Source organism: Notamacropus eugenii, chromosome 5, assembly GCF_028372415.1.
Source record: "Notamacropus eugenii isolate mMacEug1 chromosome 5, mMacEug1.pri_v2, whole genome shotgun sequence".
NCBI classification, from domain to species: domain Eukaryota; kingdom Metazoa; phylum Chordata; class Mammalia; order Diprotodontia; family Macropodidae; genus Notamacropus; species Notamacropus eugenii.
The window spans coordinates 144510987-144530553 of NC_092876.1; the positions used below are offsets into that span (position 1 = coordinate 144510987).

General features: G+C 36.3%; 1 protein-coding gene across 4 annotated transcripts in view; it reads right to left on the reverse strand.

The window, feature by feature from the left end:
• Positions 1–721: 721 nt before the first annotated feature.
• ZC3H12C (zinc finger CCCH-type containing 12C) overlaps positions 722–19567 on the reverse strand; it is an 83240-nt gene continuing 64394 nt past the window's right edge. For all 4 annotated transcript variants that reach the window (XM_072611165.1, XM_072611168.1, XM_072611167.1 and 1 more), the window contains exons 3-6: positions 11609–11748; positions 9944–10178; positions 8553–8659; positions 722–7892 (exon numbers count right to left, since the gene is read on the reverse strand). In XM_072611165.1, coding sequence (XP_072467266.1) covers positions 6496–7892; positions 8553–8659; positions 9944–10178; positions 11609–11748 — 1879 coding nt within the window. In that variant the 3' untranslated portion in view covers positions 722–6495. The remainder of the gene's footprint in view (positions 7893–8552; positions 8660–9943; positions 10179–11608; positions 11749–19567) is intronic.

Sequence of the window (19567 nt, forward strand, 5' to 3'; positions counted from 1 at the left end):
AAGAATATGCCCAGATGTCAACAGAGCAAAAGCTGCTTATTAGAGGGAAGTGCTAACGGGATGATGGCTCAAATGGGTAGAAGAAAAACAGAGACCAGATGACCAGTCTTGGAGTAACATAATCGCCTTCAGATTAGCTCTAGCATGGTGGTTGGCCACTTTCAGAAGCTGTGAATTCTATCTTAAGCCAGTCCCAAATGTCAAAGGGTTAAATATTGCTTTCTATTTCTGTTATTGGAGGTCTGATCCTATGCTCTTCAAATATCAATTATTCCATGTTTAATTTGAGTAGGGTATTTCTTTCAATTAAAGATATTTACTGTTACTAAAACTAGACAAATCTTAGTATGAACTATAACTTGCCTCAACATCTCTTATTGACAAAACAATGTCAACATCATCAGGCTCTCATGTCAAAGTTCATCAAATCTGATGAGACTCAAAACACATTGGACAAAACTTGCAACAGGTTAGAAAGGAAATAATTTTGTCCTATATTCTGATACCACTGGTTCTTCTTAGCATGTTTCATTTGCAGTAAGGATGACCTTAAGAAACAGTCCATTAGGTGAATACAATCCTCTAAAAAAAGGAACTTTTTAACATCATAAATTACACTGAGTCCAGGCACACTGTGCTGATGTTATAAAGAATAACTTCATTAAGTACTTTTATGGAAAAGGTCAACTTTTTGAAGAAACAAAAACAAATCAACCATAAGGAAAATGTATGTGGGTTTTTTTTTTAATTTTTTTTTTTATCAATGTCAAAATCACATACATGTTTGGTAAAGAGTTTCATTAAATCTAAATACTGCTTTTTGGAGATATCCCATCACAGAAAGAGTACAGAACATCTTAAATAAAACAATATAATTATAACACCAGTTTATCAAGCAGTTCATCTCAATACTTTTGACTCACTTTTCCATTTAGAGAAAACTGAATGAGAAAAACTTAAATTCTACCTGTAATCACAGAGAAGGAATAAAATGAAATTAGCAACCTGAAAAAGGTTCCACTTTATACCTTCTGAGGAGTTTGTTAAAGGTGTTTTGCATTTGGTGGTTGACATATATTTGCACATTTAAAAGAGCCGGGTTATCAACACAGACACAGTAAAAATAAAAGCCACTCTCTCCCAAAAGATACAACCTGTTTTATGAAAGGTGGCACAGATTTTACTGAACAACATTTTGTTGTTCATATGAAATACCTGGACAGAGCATGGGAAAATTTGGTACACCATCTAAGAAGTACAAACTTTAAAAACTGTGTTTACCCAAACTAAAATATATAGATTTTCTAATCCCAAGCAACGAGGAGCTTAGGGAGAAAAAAGTTTCTTTTACTTTAAACACACAAAAACATTGGTTTTTAACAAATAGAAAACAATGAGGGTAACAGACAATATTAGAAGAAAAACAATTAATTGATCATTATACAAATAATCAATAGTACTGTTTAAAAGCTAAAGTTCTATACCAGTACACACTTGTAACTATTAACTTAAATAGACAGGCAATTTTAATATTTGTATGAAAATAATGTCATACAATGTAGTACAATTTATAAAGCACTGTGAATGAGAACATTTTCTAATGCTAATGCACTCAAAATTACTCATGACCATATTGAAGCACCACTCACCAAGGACCACAAGCACAGCCTATGTTAAAGACCTAGACTAGACAAGTCTAGGTATACTTTGTTTCCTAGAAAAAAAATACACATGTAACCAATACATTCATATTATAGCTACAGTTATGCTATTCACAATTTTCACATCTTAAAGATCTATAGTATGTGCAATTTCAACAATAGATTTGTTTTTCTCAAAAAATGCTTTTTAAAGATCTGCTGTTTATGCAAAGCACAAAACAGGGCATGAGTGTGACTTATCAGCATAGTTCCTATAATAATAATAATGATAAAAAAACAAACTGAATAGTTTTTTTAAGTTGGACTTTGGGTCCCTATGGCCTACTAAAAATCAAAGGAGAAAAAGAGCTACTCCCATTCATCATTATTAAAGCTAGCATGCTTATCAAGCTGTCTTAAACATCCAAACTATTTTTAGTATTTTTTAGGAAATCTCTACACAGAACACTTTAATGGTGAAACTTCTGCTAGTTAAAAACACATACACTAAAACAAGCTTGAAATATCTGATAATCACTCAGTATGACCAGCTGAAGAATAAATCAATTGAGGTGATTTCAAATGCATTAAAACTATCTTGTTAGAACTAAAGCCAACAACTATAACAGATTTGGGTACTTTTTAGCGGCACGGAAATAGAATTCTTTCTTATTATAAAACAACACATCCAGAGTCCTTTGTCCAGTTTGCTTATTAATTCTTATTCCCTGTTAGAGACATGCCAATCTAAAAGCCTTGGTGTAGAGTTCTCTATTTTCACCAACACCTTCCTTTCTTCTATGTATTGTTCCTTCCAGTTTATTTATTGGCACTTACCTTGAAGGATTAATTAAAAATGACATTCTGTTGGCTTTGTCTGGAATATAAATACTCTATTGTGGCTCATTTCATTCAGAAATTCTCAAAGAATCAGACCTCAAGGCAACAGAATGAAATGACTAGAAAAATACACATTTACTTATATTTAACAGCTTTATCTTGGACAGGGAAATTGACCAGAAGTTACGAAATGAAGATTAAGCATATAAAATGATGAAAGTCAAATGTGTGTTAGAAAAAACTTCACAAAATAGCCTTGTATGTTTTCCTCCATTCAGGAAAACTATCAGAGGTCTAAAAAAAAAGTAGTAACTATCACAAAACTCTGAGGTGTGTTTGTTATTTTGGATATATGTATATATATATATATTACTGTATATGTACATATAGATACACACTCACAAGCCATGTTAAATAATTATTTTTATAATTGATAAAATTTTAAGCATTCTTTGTTTTAAAATTACAGTTTCTGCTAAAATTATCAAAATAATTCTCTAAAAATACTGGGAACAAAATCAGAAGTGTTGTTCTCCTTTCAACTGTGGCCACAAATCTCATCATCAAGCTTGGTCACTTAAAGCCACATAGCTCAATCAGAGCAAATTTTGGCAATCAATAGTAAATTTTCCCTCCTTTAATTTTAGAATATATATATCTCTCATATATATTATCTGTACTCACACTTCTTTTAGTTATATTATAATTTTTCATTAATGAATTTACATAAAAACACACAGCTCGAGATTCTACAAATACTGAACATTTTGTACAGGTGCGTCTCTTCTTCAAATGTTTGAGATCTACAATGAACTCCATCAGGATTTCAAGATCATAAAAAGGATACTGCACACAGCATACACTAAAAATGAGGAAATACTCAGGGCCAACTGATATAATCTGGGCACTTCCTCCACACTAAAACAAAGACTATGAACTAACACATCATTGCACGATACAGTCAATTCTCAATTATTTAGGGTATGACTAATCAGTGTAGACTTCTCCTTTTCCCTCATGGTGAACACTCTGGGCCATTTCACTATTCACATTAGCTCCTCACTACAGGGTGTTCCAGAAATCCTAGATAGCTTGAAAGTGCACAAGGACTTCTGGGATACCTTATTGAGGTTTTATGACAGGGAAAGTGAGAGAATGTGAAATATCTTACTTCAGTTTGCTATTGATCAATTAGGTCACTTGAAAATCTGGTGGGGGGGAATCTTTGAGTGAGGTGTGAATTTTATTTATTCATGAACTACCTTCCCCCCATTTTAGATAATTAAGAACTGACAATAACTAAATATTGCCAAATAACCCTTGTTCTTACACCCTGCAAAGTAACTCTGATGCTTCCATAGAAAAGGAATGCTCCACTTGACAGGAGAATACTGCAACTTATTCACAATTAGTTGATATTGAAGAATTCTGCATGGGTAGCCCAGATCGGTTCATTTCAGGACATTGTTGCAGGCTATACTACTGTTTTCTTATAGTTTCAACCATGAGGTCAAACTAAAGTAGCCATTAATATGCAATCAATCTGTTAAAATATCAGAAAATCACAATGAAAATGTGATTGATAATATATCTATATATCTTTCACTTTAGACAATACTCAAAGCAATTTGGGATAGTTTGGCAGACAGACAAATAATTAAAATGAAGAATAATGGGAACAGAAAACACAAATAAAATTACTGTTACACTAAGCTAGCCATGCCTACACTATCGTGTAGTATTTAAAAAGTGTGGTTTCATTAAAAAAAAAAAGCATACAACTTAGAGAAAAGCCATCTACACACATAACCCTGTTATTGGCACTGAATTAGCCTCTACATTAAAACATGTTCTACAGATAGTGACTGACAAATTCAAGGATAAATATTTTCACGAGTGCAGAAGGTGTCTCCCAGACACCCCTCAGGATAGTTCATGTAGCATCACCTATGTTATTACTGAGTACAGATGAATGCAGATCCCACCCTCAAAAACAACAGTAAAAGCTGTATAGAAGAACACGTTCCTGAATTAGGTTTGCTGAACACGGTTCAGATTATTGGCTATGTCAATAAGCACAATGCCTTGGAGAAGCATTTACAGTATACCCAAATCCTACTCCATGCAACACACAGTGTCACATCAGTAGGGAAAATGTCATCCTAGTCAAAGGTGCTTGGGCGTTATTTTCAGGCAGCATTTTACCTTTATTTTTCGTTATGTTCACACTAGATAAGTTTTAGGAGAAAGAAAAATGCCAATAGAGTGATTTTAATAGATACTTATATATTATATAAAATTGAGACAGACATTTTAAGTTACCTAAACAAATTGTTACTTTTATTTTTCTACCCTATTCTAGATCTCAATTCTACTTTTCTTTAAAAAAAATTTTAAATAAGGGATAAAATGTTGCCCAAAAGTCTAATCATAGTTACGCATTTGTGTTTTAACTACATCTACAAATAAAAATGGTTCTTATAGTTAAAAAGATACAATTTGTATCAACAGTAAAAGGTACTTTCTGGTTTTTCAGGGTTTTACTCCATACTGCAGCAAGTGGAATAATCAACAGTAAATCACAAACTATGGCAGTGTGTCAAAGCTGACTGACCTGAATAATCCCATTACACAAGGCAGAATTCTACAACTCTAGGTAGTAGCCCAAGCTGTGTCAATCAACTGTCTACTGCCAAGTGCAAAACCTACCTTCTAATCCATGAAAATGGAGCTAGCAAAACCCATGACTTTGAAACCAGAAATATCCCTTACTAGTACTAGGCCAGACTTAAGTCTGTTTCTAAAACTACTCTACTGTGGCAAGAATCAGGCCCTCGTAATATAACAGGCCAAAAAACTACCTTCAAGAAAATATACAGTATTTTACAAAAAAATTTAAGTTACCATTTACAATTCCTCCACCACCGTCCCTATAGTGCAGTACCAATAAATGTTGCAAATCTTCAACGCATAAAACCATCTCAGGCCAGCCTTGATAAATAGCAAGAAAACTGAATAGTATATTAAATATAAAAGTTGCATTGAGAATAGATTCATTTAAAAATAGGTAAATATTGTGAAAGAGTGTTTTATCCAGTATTCCTGTGCACCAATACGAAGATTAAATACACACATAAAATAAGAGCTTAATGGAAATATGGGATTTCAATTCCATTTCTATTGTTCAGAAGCACAAAAGAGTTGGATAATGACAAAGATCTAAATCAAAACTTTTTAGGCTTTTGCCTTATCCAAAAGGAATGGAAACTAATTTGTTTTCCATTGATTGCATCTGCTGTCCTTTAAGTCAATCATATTAAATCAACTATTTAACTAATAGAAAACAAAAAAAACCCAAAACCAAAATAATAAAAAGTGCCATATATTGTAAATCACTCTAATATACTGTTACCCATTTCAATAAAAACTGGTAACTTACATTTTGTTTAAAAAGATAAAGTCAGTGCTGTATTATATGTTTTCTATAAATAATGATTCTAGCACAAAAAAACCCACTTCCCCAAATAAAAATAATTTTAAAAAGCTGTAAAAGACTCAAAATTAAGCTTGGCTTGACAAAAAGTATGCTAATCTAGTCAAATGCTCTCAACTTTCTGAAAGTGTAGTAATTTCTTGCAAATGACAGGCAAAGACCCAGTTAATAAAACACAAAACAAGGATTAAAAAGTGCTGCATATAAACCCCTGATGCACCAAAAATTATTATCAAAGATCACAGATACATCTATCAAACCAACCTGGAAAAATTTCCAGTTGTGAATATAGTTTTAAAAAAAGGAAACATTAAAAAAAAGTCGTTTGAAGGTAAAAGAATCCCGTGATATTTCCAACGCATGGGGCTATACATACAGATACCATGATACAGGATTTCACATAAAGGGATTACTAGAGAACCTCCTTGCTGAGAAGGAGATCACAAATGCTACTGTAGCAAACCTCCCTCAGCATCGGAGCTGAACAAACAATGACTGAACACCACGAAGATGCGTCATTGCTCAATAACCTAGCTGGGACTTCTCCACTAAAATCGCTGCAGCCAGCTGCTGAGCGTCGGTCATATGTGGGTTTCTTTTCATGACAACTCTCACGAGGTCAGATGGGAAAATGTTGCAGAGGTTGATGTACACCTTTTCTCGGTTGTCCTGGTATCTCGGAGCATCTTGTGGCAAACCACAGAAAGGCACCCGCCATGTCTGGTCCTGCTGCTCAGGTAAGCTTTGGAAAGTAAATGGCTCATAGCATGGCTGGGTGGTGTTATCAGGCAGTGAGTAGGTCTGCCGGTAGCCATAGGCATCGATGCCATAATTCTGTCTCTCCCAGCTTCCCAGCCCCTCTTGGCGGGAATAAGGCTTTCTTTGTCTAGAAGGAGAGTTTTCATAGAGCCGAGAATCTGAAATACTGTCTATCCTTGTGGACACTAAAGATCTCCCCAGGTGTAGTGTCTTAGAGTGTGCTGAATTCTGAGGAGAGGGATAGTCACCAGGGCAACTGGAGCGAGCCCCCACAGCTGGATGCTGCAAGTGCACAGCCATGTATGGCATTGGAGGCTTATGATGATGCTTTGGTTCTTCATGACTGTAACTTTGCACTCTAGTTAAGGGATCATGGAAACTTTGTAGAAAGGACTGGGAATTAAGGCGGCTGTGTGGGTGCATGTGTTGACACTTTAAGTTCTCCTCCAGTTGTGGGTCAGGAGAACTAACATATGACCTGTCATTGTACCCCACATAGGAATCACTGCTCCCACAACTCATGCTCCCTTCACTACTGCAGTCAGAGGCTACAGAACTGATTCTGTAATCCGTGTCTAAGGAGAAACGCCTTTCAGGACTCCTGGGGCCAGAGACACTAAGATTTGAGTAAGCATTCAACATGGAATAATATCCAATGTCAACAGGTGAATCACATTTTGGATACTGTTCATAAGGCATTGGCGTTCCATGATTTTTGGTTGCCATCATCATTGGAGGATACTGACCCTGGGGTCTTTGATCCTGAGGTGGGAAGTGAACTCCAGACGGAAGGCCATTGCTTAAAGGTGTAGTACTTTGGGGTTTTGCAGCAGAGGAAGATGGTATACTAACTAAAGATGGAACAGACCTGGTTTCCAATTTGTTTTTGGTGGGAAGCTTTTCCTCTAAGTCTTGATAGACTTGAGTTCTTATGCTAGGATCTGATTGCCTCTTTGGAGCAGCACGCTTGACATCAGAAGTGCTATCAGTTTTAGTGCTACAAGGAACACTGTTGCTTTTCACTAGTCCTCCTTCATTTGCAGTTTTGGCTGCTGTATTTCTAGACATGGCACGAAGTTCATCAGCTACTGATCGCTGTGGCTGACTTCCCCTCTCAGGATGATAGTATTTGCACTTGTGTCCATAGGTACATTTCTTTCCTAGGAAAAGCAAAACAAAGTGAACTAGGCAGCATGAACAGGACCTTTAAAATCCAAACAAACATTCAATTTGAGAGAAATAAAGAATAGAAATTTGATACATATTAGGAAGTATCCTTTTTCCTCTGGAGAGAAATCCTTCAGAATTCACACATGAATTCTCTGTCATGAAGGCTGGTCTGAGTAGATGGTTTAAATACTTCTACAGAGCTTAGCTATGGTAATACAATCCTATTTCACAACACATTGTATCTCTTCCAGTAGGGTTTTACATCAGGCAGAAACTACCACTTTGTATTGTGATAATCATGTTTACTTGAGTTGTACTTTGGCACAAGACATAAACGTAAGTTTTTAAGAGGGGGATAAAGAAAGCTACTAGGTGAAAACTACTCTGATGTGGAACACATCTTTGACTTCTGGAAACACATTTTAATTCAGGCAAATTTCTTCATGACTAACTCTAACCATGATAATAAATAGGTAGTTGGCAAGTATAAACCTCTTTCTCTTCCAGAGACCAACTCGATGAGAGGCTGAACCAAGATACCAAAATATTTAAAATCTCATCACAACTAAGAACACTAAGTTATACTTAATAAAAATAATCATCAGCACTTATATAGTCAACTAAATGGAAGTGTACATAATGCAGGTTACCATATGGACATGGCTGTTTCTTATGTTCTGGAACAATAGGCTTTTTCCTTAGGAAATTGTCCAAGCTTGGGCCATGCCGGCCAAGAGGATCATCAGGGGGCATGAACCTAGAACATACAGGACAAAGAATTTCAAATTAACAAAGAAGTGGATATACTAATTCCAATGCAGCTGTTTTGTATAACAACTCTGGCATTCTGTGGTATTTTAATTAAAGATTTAATCTAAGAGATTTTGCTTAAAATTTTGCTAAGCAAATATTCAGTATTTGGAGCCCAGTTTTCATTTGCAAAACAAACTTAAGTCATCAAGATGTACCTAAGTTTGGTTTGCTCCAAATATTATTTGAGATATAAGATCTTCCAATTATTCACTGCCTCCTTCCTCTTAGTTCCTCTGATGTTGTGTAAACATACAACTGAAGAATATCTTGGCAAAGAATAATGTGTTTTGGCACAATGCTTAATTTCATAAGAATATTCCTATATGAGCGAATATAGTGAACTTATACTCCCATCTATCTTCAGAAGAATGTGCATATTTTTAAAAACATCTTTATGAACATTAACACTGTGAAATATATAACTGGAAAGTATAAACTCTCTTTTCCAGACAAAGAAAATGATGTAGAGACCAACTTAATGAGCTGCTGACCCACAAGGAGATGGTAAGATTACTAAATCACAGTCAAGGCACTAGCACTAAAGAGTGGAGGGAAATTTATCTGCATAGATTCCTGGAAATATTGGACAGATTAAGAATAAAATAAAACAAGTTTGAATGTACTAAAATATTTTGTCTAAATTGATCAAGAAACAGCCAAAAACTGGGCTCCAAATTAGATTGTTTCTGTGGTCTCGCTCCTGTTATTCCTGGTGTTTCAATTCAAGGATATGCTAAGATAGGGAAAAATATTTTAATGTCTCCCTTAGGCAAACCCTAAAAAAGGGGGCAGGAAGGATACAGAATGACTCTTTGACCTGCACAATCGAATGGTTATGAATTCTTTCAGAACTCAGTTCTAATTCTAACTTTGTCACTGTTTGACCTAAGAACAAAGTAAATCATTTAACAATGCCTCAATTTCTTCAATTCTAAAATGGGAAAATCTTTTAAGAACAGACCTCACAGGAGTGTTTATCTAATTTAATGAGTACAAAACTTGGTAAGTACAATGTTAATTGAAATGTTTTTAAGAGGGCTTTGACATCCTTAAAGTTGGTCCTGATCTTGAGATAAGGGACAAATTTAGACTCTAAACTTAACTGTGTTTTTTGTTTTCATTAGCTTAATTTTAAAACTTCAAAAACAATTTGTATCTCTAATAAATTAGCAACGTTCCAGCATGACTTTTTGTTTTTGTTCATAAAGTTCAAAATTCAATTACTTACTTGTCATTAACAAAGGAATACATCAGCAATCGCTCATCTATAAACTTCTTCCATTCTGGCTTTTCATTGGCCAGATCCCTGTAGTTATCATTGGACACAATGATACCATCACTCTCAAAAGCCAATTTTACAATGAATCTGTCATCATAACATACTACTCTTCTTCCCTGAACACGTCGGGATGGTGTGAACACCAGAATTTTCTCCTTCTCCAACTTACGCAAAATTTCTTGATCTGGAAACAAAAGGCAAGCAAAATTTCAGTAATGGAGGCGAGGGGGACATACATACACACACATATGTATCATATATTACATATATGTATGTAAAAAGTATTCATGGCGGCACACATCAGCAATAGGACAGTTTTAAGCAGTTCTTTCTGACTGACAAAGATTTATCAAACCACACTTAAAAAAGACATTATTTCTTGCAAGGTTGTATAATTTAAACTGTATGTAAAATGAAATAAATAAAATAATAACAAATAAAAAGACAACTGAATTCTTGTCACTGCTCTCCCAGAAACAAAGAGGCGATCGTTTGGGAGGGCGATCTGACACAACTACAAGCTGCCATCTTCTACGAGAACATGGAGTTGAGATTATGTTTCTTGCCTTCATTTGCCTTATTTTTTAACTAATGGGGAATCACTGAAGGAAGATCAGTGACAGGAAAGAAATGTCTCAAAAGGCAATGGAAGATGGGCTTCCTCCTACCTATCTTCGCAGTGCGACAATCGAGGCTCAAGGAGAGGCTGAAGGAGAGCTGTAGGTACACAGGCAACGTAAGCCTGCTTACCCTTAAAGCGTGTCCCTGGCAACAGTTTTCCTTCACAATTTTCACCCTTGTTTGTGACTGAATGAAGGACAGGAGGCAACTATAACAAGTGAAACTGAGTGAGGAGGGGAGCAAAAAGTACAAGAGCAGACCAAGGAGGGCCCACAGTGATACTTCCCTTCACCTGACTTCTGACAGCCAATTGTTCCTGAGATTATTAAACCTCTGGACTGTCCCTGATCAAACAGAAAATCTTCTTTTGGGCACTTAAGAACCCTTTACAATGGGGTCCCTTCCTACCTGGGCAGAGTTCTTATATTGTGCTCCCCTCCACTCACTCTATGATCATACTACGCTGGTCATCCCCCATGCCTGGCATATTCTCCCTCCTCTTTTCCTAGCTTCTCAGGCTGATATCTTCTTTCTGCAGAGGGCCTTTCTTGGCCTATACTAGTGCCTTCCTTCTGAGATCACCTTCTTTTTATATGATCTAAATCTTATTACTTATATTACTATATCATAGCAATTTGTACCCTGTCTCCTCCATTAGAATGTGAGCTCCTTGAAGGCAGGAACCTGTATTTTTCCTTTTTTTTTTTGGATCATAGTGCTTGTTGCTTAATAAATGCTCATTTACTGAGCTGACTGTGATCCACAGTGGTGTACATATCTGTGTATGTTCTGCTTACGAAATATATAGCTGTGGCTCTGGGATGGAACCAACAAGCCAGTCAGTGGCAAAAGAAACAGGTTTCCTAATTCTCAGGCTAGTTTCCAGGTGCTGTTATCTACCTTCTGTGCATTAAAGGTGAAGGGAGTTTCCAAACGTTCACTACCCAGATGAAATCACAGGGCCAGACCAACCTATCCTACCCCACAGCTTACCTGTAATGAGAGCATCAGGTCTTGACTGCTCTTTTCTCCAGGCAGGAACAAACACTGTGATATCTTTGTGGCCTCTTTCCAAAAACCAATCAACAGCCAATTTTATTCCACGGCAGGAAAATACTTCTTTGTTCCCATGGCTGAAAGATATTATTTCAGAACACTTGAAACATTAAAGTCAACAAAATTTAAAGTTCCTACTAAATTTAATAATTAAATTTATACAGAGATAAATAAAATAGCCTCTGACTTCAAGGATCACACAATCTAACAGAAGAGAATAATAAATGCACAAATATGAAGTACATTAAAGGTACAAGTAAACTGCAACATGAGTTCACCATAGGGAAGGAATATGTTTAGAAAGGAAACAGGGAAGGCTTTTTGGAAGAGGTAGCATAGAAAGAACAAGATTTGCAGTAGAAAATATAAGCTCTTTGCGGATGGGGAACTGTTTTTCTTTTTCCTTTGTATCTCTAGAACCTAACCTAACATAGTACCTGCTTAATAAATGCTTTCTCAACTTAATTTCAATTGGTAGCAATAGGAGTGGGAATTGACATTAAAGTAGATGAAAGAGTGTAAATGCACAGAGGGAAAAAAGTATGTGAGAATGGCGGCTAACCAGATTTAGCTGGAATACAGGACTCAGAAAGTACAGTAACTTCCTGCCTGGCTCCCTGACTTTCTACTCTTCTGTCCAACTCCCTGTTTAACTCTGGAGATGCCTCTGGCCCTCTGTCTCCCTTCTTGGATTGTTGAGTTTTTGCCAGGACTGAGATTTATAGAAGTGCCCAGGACAGTCATGTTCGCCCTTGTGAGGCTCCTCCAGCCCCCAGCCTTCTCTACAGCCTTGCTCCCTTTTCCATACTGTCTCTGCCATTAGAAGGCTAGCTCCTTGAGGGCAGGAACTGGCTTTCTTTTTGCTTGTATTGATGAAAAGAAACCAATCTGCACTTGGCAAGTGTGTAATTGGGTTTGCTTGACTGATGGCAAGTTATTTAACCTCTCAGTGGTCCAAGCAACGCTAAGATGATCACAGTGGATCTGCATTAGTGAAGGGAGTTTCCAAACGTTCACTACCCAGATGACATCACAGGGTCAGAAATAAGGCTGGAAACATAATCAACTATTTTTATATATTCCACATCTCTGCCTATTGAAATCCTTTCCTTATTTGAAAGCTCTATTCTGGTGCCATATCCTTCATGACCTCTACTCCTCCCCCACTCAGCTACAGCAAAATCCTTCCTTCTTCACACTTCTTTGTTTGACCTCTCATATGTACTTATAAGTTAGCAAAGAGGACAAGCTGGGAAAGGCCAGAAAAGGGGGAACTTTTTACAACAAGGGAAAGAGATGATTTAATTATAGTTTTCAACTTCAAAAGGGTATTCTCCAGAGAGAGAAGACACGCTTTTCTCCATCATCATTCAAGACACAACCACAGAAAATGGGGTTAAATTGCAACATAAAGAATTTAGGATTGCTCTAAGTAAGACATTCCCCTTGGTAAAAAACGCAAAACAATGAAATGGAATTCCAAGGAAAGTGGTGGGATCTTTTATTTTCAGGAATTTTTATTTTCATCTTCAGGTACCCTGGAGTAGTCCATGATTAAAGTCAGCAAGTGTGGAAATGCACCACACAGAATCACTAAGGGACAGCTTCCTTCTCTTGTGGAGTTAAATTACTTAAGAGAAACACAGTTTCAGCTGTCCCTTAATGAGCACACTTGGTTTCTGTTCAGCAAGGTAATTTTAGATGAAGATCACTAACAAAAGAATATCCTGAATTGTATTGACACTAGGTAGCACAACTTAGAGAATTTCAGAGTTGGAAGGGCTCTCAAAAAGATCACGCAGTTCAACCTGCACCTGAACGAGAATCCCCTCTTTAACATACCCATTAATGGTTATTCAGGGAAAACTCACTGCTCAAAGCTGCTCACATTCCTTGTGGAAACAGTGCTAATCATTAGGAAGTCTCCCCTTGTATCAAGTCTAAATTACTTCTTTGCAACTTCTAATCATTCTTAGTCCTTACAGTCTAGGGCCAATCAGCAGATGTGATGCACATATCCATTGACATAAGCATTTCTTTAGCACTATATGATATGTTTATGAATTACCTTCGCCCAAAGATTAAGGAAAACCTTTTCCTTTGATCAAAAGTTTGAAAGATAAAAAGATGTAATGCTTTTCAAATTAAAGACACTTGTTTGGTGTGTAATGATTCAGTCACTGTCTTATGGAGATCATTCCAGTAATGTTCTAATGGTAATGTAGTCTATGGGGGAACACTAGAACTTTCTGGTGAAAAGCCAACCAAATCTATAAAAGGCTAGCAAACAGGCTAAAATGGGTCACTGAGTATTTAGTGGCTGGCTACAGGTATAAACACAAAGTTGAGAGGTCCCCAGAACCATTCTAAAGATCCAGGGCAAGATTAGTCGTTATTCCCAAGGTGTTGGGAGGAGCTTGAGCTGAGGACACTGAATGAACAGCTCATGGTGCCTTCCAGAAGTAGATGACGATTATCTATCTAATGTCTACGGGTAGAGTTAGTATTTACAGAATCCTGTGGAAAACAAAGTAGAACCAGACCACTGCAGCCGGAAGGTGCTGGGAGACCCTGCAGTAGAAGAGGCTCTAGCTAGAGGGAGGACCTGCTCTGAATCCTGGCTCTGCCACTGATAACTTGTGGCCTTGGATAAATTACTTCATATCCCTGCGCCTCAATTCTTTCATCTTCAAAATGGAGGGAGGGACTTAGAGCAAATGACTTCTAAGGTGCATTACAAGTTCACAACGTATGACCATTTTACAGAGAAGATCACTAAAGAACAGAGGAGAAATAATCTGTCTGAGGTCACAAGATCATTTAGTGGCAAAGTGGAACTCAATCAAAGGTCTACTAACCCTTGGATCTCAGGGCTCTTTATATAACATCTGCTAATTTGTTACTACTCTTTTGCCAGAATGTCGAAGGAAGAATGATCAAGCATTTTAACTAGAAGAGATCACTTCCAGGTGAGGCAGATATCCCCCTGCAGAACACACTGACCGACTCTCTGAATATTGTTAAGGGAGAACACCTACTGTCCAGTACCCACTGATACGAAGGAGCCCTGTGTGCCACTAAGCAATGATTTCTGGCAATGTTTCCTCATCTGCAAAATGGGAGCATAAAGTCTGCAGCACTCTTAACATTAAAGTCTATGCTTTTAAAGTACCACGTCAAAGTAAAGCACCATACTTGAAAGATAATAAGCATTTTAAATGGCTTTCCATTCCATTCCATAAAAATAAAGGAGTCAAGCAGACACTCATTTAATACTCATCATTTGTATTCATATGCAGGAAGTCCTTGAATAATAAATATAGATTTATTTACTTCCCAAAGATCTTCATAGGGGGGTCTGATGCATGTACTTAAATACCAGTATACATTTATATGCGGAAGCACATTTTTCTTGCCTTTAGTAGTATGCCTCTCATTCCAAGACTACTAACATATAAAATGACTTTCTGGAGATAAAAATTAGCTTGCCCCAAACTCCTCACATCCAGACCATGAGTAGAACATTGAAATCTACTTTGGGGGGGGGGGGAGGGTTAATTGGAATTTTTGTGGGGGAGAGGGGAAGAAGGGAGGAGTTTGGTTATATGGTTTCATTCCTGTGGGGAATTCCCCATGTTGAAATTTTGACATTCAGGTGGCACAGTAGATAGAGCACTGGGTCCAGAGTCAAGAAGACCTGAGTTCAAATTTAGCCTCAGACACTTGTGTGACATGGGCAAGTCACTTAACCTCTGTTTGCTTCAGTTTCCTCAAGTGTAAAATAGTGAATGATAAATGAGATAACTGTTTCAAAAAAGGGTTTAGCATAGTGTCTAGCACACAGTAGGTGCTTATGCTTGTGCCTTACCCTCTACCAATTTTCAGCAATTTAACAATGTGAATGCTGTAACTTATAGACAGAGTTGCCTGGGACATTAGGTAAGTTCCCATGATCACTCAGCTAGAATATGTCAGAGGAAGCCCTGAATGTAGGTTTTTTTGATTCATACCACAGAAGGGATCTGAAATAATTCACATAAGCAGTGACTTGTCTGGAGCCCCTTTCTCCATGTCTGTTGGCTGGGGATAATAAAGACTGCAGTATTTACCTCTAAGTATTAATGTCAAAGGAAACAATGAACTTTATAAAGCAAGCACTTAATATCTGACATTCACAGAGCTCCTTAAGTTTTTAATGAATTATTATTGGCTACCGGATGTTGTGATCTATGTACAACTATGAATGTGGAGATAGCTTAGCTTTAGGCCTCAAACTGACAGTGTCAGGCATGATAAACACATATTCTTATGAAGCCTAAGGGAGTTCTATAGTCTTTCAACAACCTTAAATTATATTAAAAATTCACTCTGACTCAAATGAAGTGGACAAAATTATCTCAACTCAAACCACTAAAGCTGCAGTTACTATCCTATTTTGTAGTTAGAAATGTTAGATGTATATGAAATCTTGATTTGTTTTATTAACTTCTGAAATTTTGAAAACAGCTCTGATAATTATGAGTAATCATGCTACATATGAAGATGTTATCTCTACGTCCTAAGATGTATCAGGACATGGAGAATAAGAGTAATTTTATAATAAAAACTGTTTCATTTATTCATTTACTATTAGATTAAAGGTCCTATAAAGGGCACAAGACAGGGCTCAAATTTTGGTACCATTTTCAAAAAAGATAATCGGACCATTTGCATCTCATGTTAAAATGGTTATATTTCCAATACAACTACTTCCAAGAAAAAAAATGCCATGCAATATTACAGATGAGCCTTCCTATCACTTATACACTGTCATTGTCCTATAATGGGAAGCACTATTTCAAAATTATCACTTATTCACTGACTGAATTACTAACTGTAAAGATTACTGACTGAAAAACAAATTGAAAAACCCAGGCAAAAAAATTCAATAAGAGCGTACTTACTCGGACTATCATAGAGAATGAAGGAATCTATTAATGAGAATGGTATCAAGATTTCTAATATTTCTCTCTTTGATTTTTTTGTTTTACAATTTGATGTTGTCACAGGTACTAGAATACCTGCTCCAAATTTAGTATGTTGCTTGTAGTATTTTAGGAGAATTCTGCTGAAATCCAATTACAAGTATCATACAAAATGATTTTTGAAACCTACACAGTCCAATAAGCATTTATTGACTGACTACTGTATATGTAAAAGAACAGTGCTAGGAATTCTGGAGCAAAGGAAAAAGAAAAATAAGTCCTGACCTCAAAGACCTTACATTCTATTAGAGGAATACAGCATGTAAAGAGAGAAGTCTATACAACATAATCTGAGACAAAAAAACAGCACTGAGGAATAAAGAGAAGGCTTCCACAAGAAAACAGAGGTGAGGGAGTGCATTTCAGGCACTGGTAACACCCTACGCAAAAAGCACAGTGGTGGGAGATGGAACATCAAGTTCAGGTAATAGCATGTAAGTCAATTTGGTTGAAATGTAGAAGATATGAAGGGAATGTGCTCTTTAAAAAAGCTATTGCATAAAGGAATTTTAAGCTTTAATTAAAATGTTGAAACCTATTTTGTTGCGCTTCAAAGATGCATCTACTTTATCTTTGAACTTTTAACCTATATAATCAAAGAGCTGTTTAGACCAAGAATACATCAAGCTCTTGGATATATAAGAAAAATTTTTGTATATACATGCATGCATATATATGTATAGATATTTATAGATTTACATACACATACATGTATATGTATAGGTTTTTAAAAAAAGACATAATTAGTGATCTTTTTAAAAAATCAAAATAAGTGTTATAATTTAGCTTTAAAAAGTGATTGACTTTAAAATGGGGCACTCATACTACCTTATTCACTTTTTAGCCATATTATTTAAAACTAAGATTTTTAAACCTTTGTTTAAATATAATAATATGTTATAAGCATTAAAGTGAATATGCCATTTTGTGCAGGTCTCATAGGTGGGAAGACAAAAATATTTGCTATGAATGGTTACAACTCTTTTTTAGGTTAGGAATATGAACCTAAATTTTTCAAATATGATTGAAGGATATACTGATGCAATGAAAACTTCTGACTGCCAAACATATAATTATTGCCAAATATATAATCTTACTAGAAGAACTGCATCACATCAATCCTGATACTTTTAATACAAACAAAAGATGGTTTTATCAAATACCCCAAAGCATTAGGAAATATCATTCATGAAATATCTGACCCAGTCATTTAACTGTGCACAATGTATACAAGAAAAAAGACCACTACTGAGACAATGGCAACTAAAAGCGTCAGCGTTTACTACCGAGGATGAAAAGGTAGAGGAAACTACAATATTTCCAAATATAGTCAACGAGTACTTTGATATACTGGGATATCACTGAGGAGGGGAACATGGGAAAGGATAACAAAAACAAATATTCAGAGGTAACTGAGAATGGGAAGACTGATATAAAATGAAGTAAGGAGAATCAGGAAAAAAAATACACATGACAACCATCTAAACAGCAAAAACTATACAACAAAACTGAAGGCCATGTAATTAAAATGCATGGTCTACCTTCACCCAGGATAAACAAGAAAAAAGGCATCTTTCTCCTTTCACTGGAGATGAAGAGGATTATGAGTGTGTGTTACCAGGCTCAAGGTTTGGGGGTGGGGGTGGGATATATTTGGAAATATAAAAATATCAATAAAACTTTTAAAAAGTTTCCTGACTCTTACAGGAAAATGCTATTCTTCTGCAGTTACTGAGGATAAATGATGCTGTCTGAAAGTGCTTCTCTCTGAACTTTGGTCTGAAGTAACCATGGGCAACTTATATAACTCCTCTGAGACTTAGGAGATCAAGAAGGTCCCTTCCAGCTCTAACTCTATGTTAAGTGAGCAGCAGACCTTTGGGGTTGACTGAGTTGGCAGCAGTGGCTTCCAGAGGTTTCCACCCACAAATGGTAAGGGGATTAAAGATGAAGATTACAGGGAACCCTTTGCTGGTACTAGGTGCTGGACCTAGTTGCATTGCCCATATACAGTTCCTTCTACGTCACAATCTCAAGGCAAGGAGGAACACTACTAGTACCAGAGAACCTGGACATAGTTCCAGGGCAGAAAAGGGTGCTTGTGTTCATTCACAGACCAGACCACAGGCCAGGAACAAAGTGACTATAGTTCTCCTTCCTCTCCTTAGATCATGCCATCTTAAAAAACCTGAAAACTTACAGCTCCCCCTTCCCCAGGACTACCTTTGAAAATAGCGGCATGAAAAACCTAAAGCACAGGATAGTGCCCCTTAATCTAAGAAATAAACTTTAACATAAATTAAAAGTCAAGAAATAGACTGAAAAAATGGTAAAACAACATAAAAAAAGAACAGAAGCACGGAAAGTTGCTTCTGACAGGGAAGATCAAAACACACTGAGAAGAAAACAACCATGTCAAAACACTGACATGCAAAGGCTCAAAGAAAAATGTGAACTGGTCTTAAGGACCAACGAGAATTTCTGGAAGAGCATAAAACTGATGTTGAAAATCAAATAAGAGGTATAGAGAAAATATTGGAAAAAGACATGCAAGTGATGCAAGAAAATCATGAAAAAAAGAATCAACAGCTTGGCAAAGTAGGCACAAGAAATAATGAAAAATGTAACATCTTAAAAAACAGAAGAGGTCAAATGCTGATAGCACAAAAGTCTACCAAAGAGAGTAACTTCTTAAAAAACTGAATTGGCCAAATGGGAAAGGAGGTACAAGAGCTCAATGAAGAACATAATTCCTTAAAAATTGGAATTGGGAAAGCAGAAGCTAATGACTCCATGAGACATCAATAAACAATAAAACAAAATCAAAAGAATGAGAAAATACAAGAAAACATGAATTATCTTGCTGGAAAAA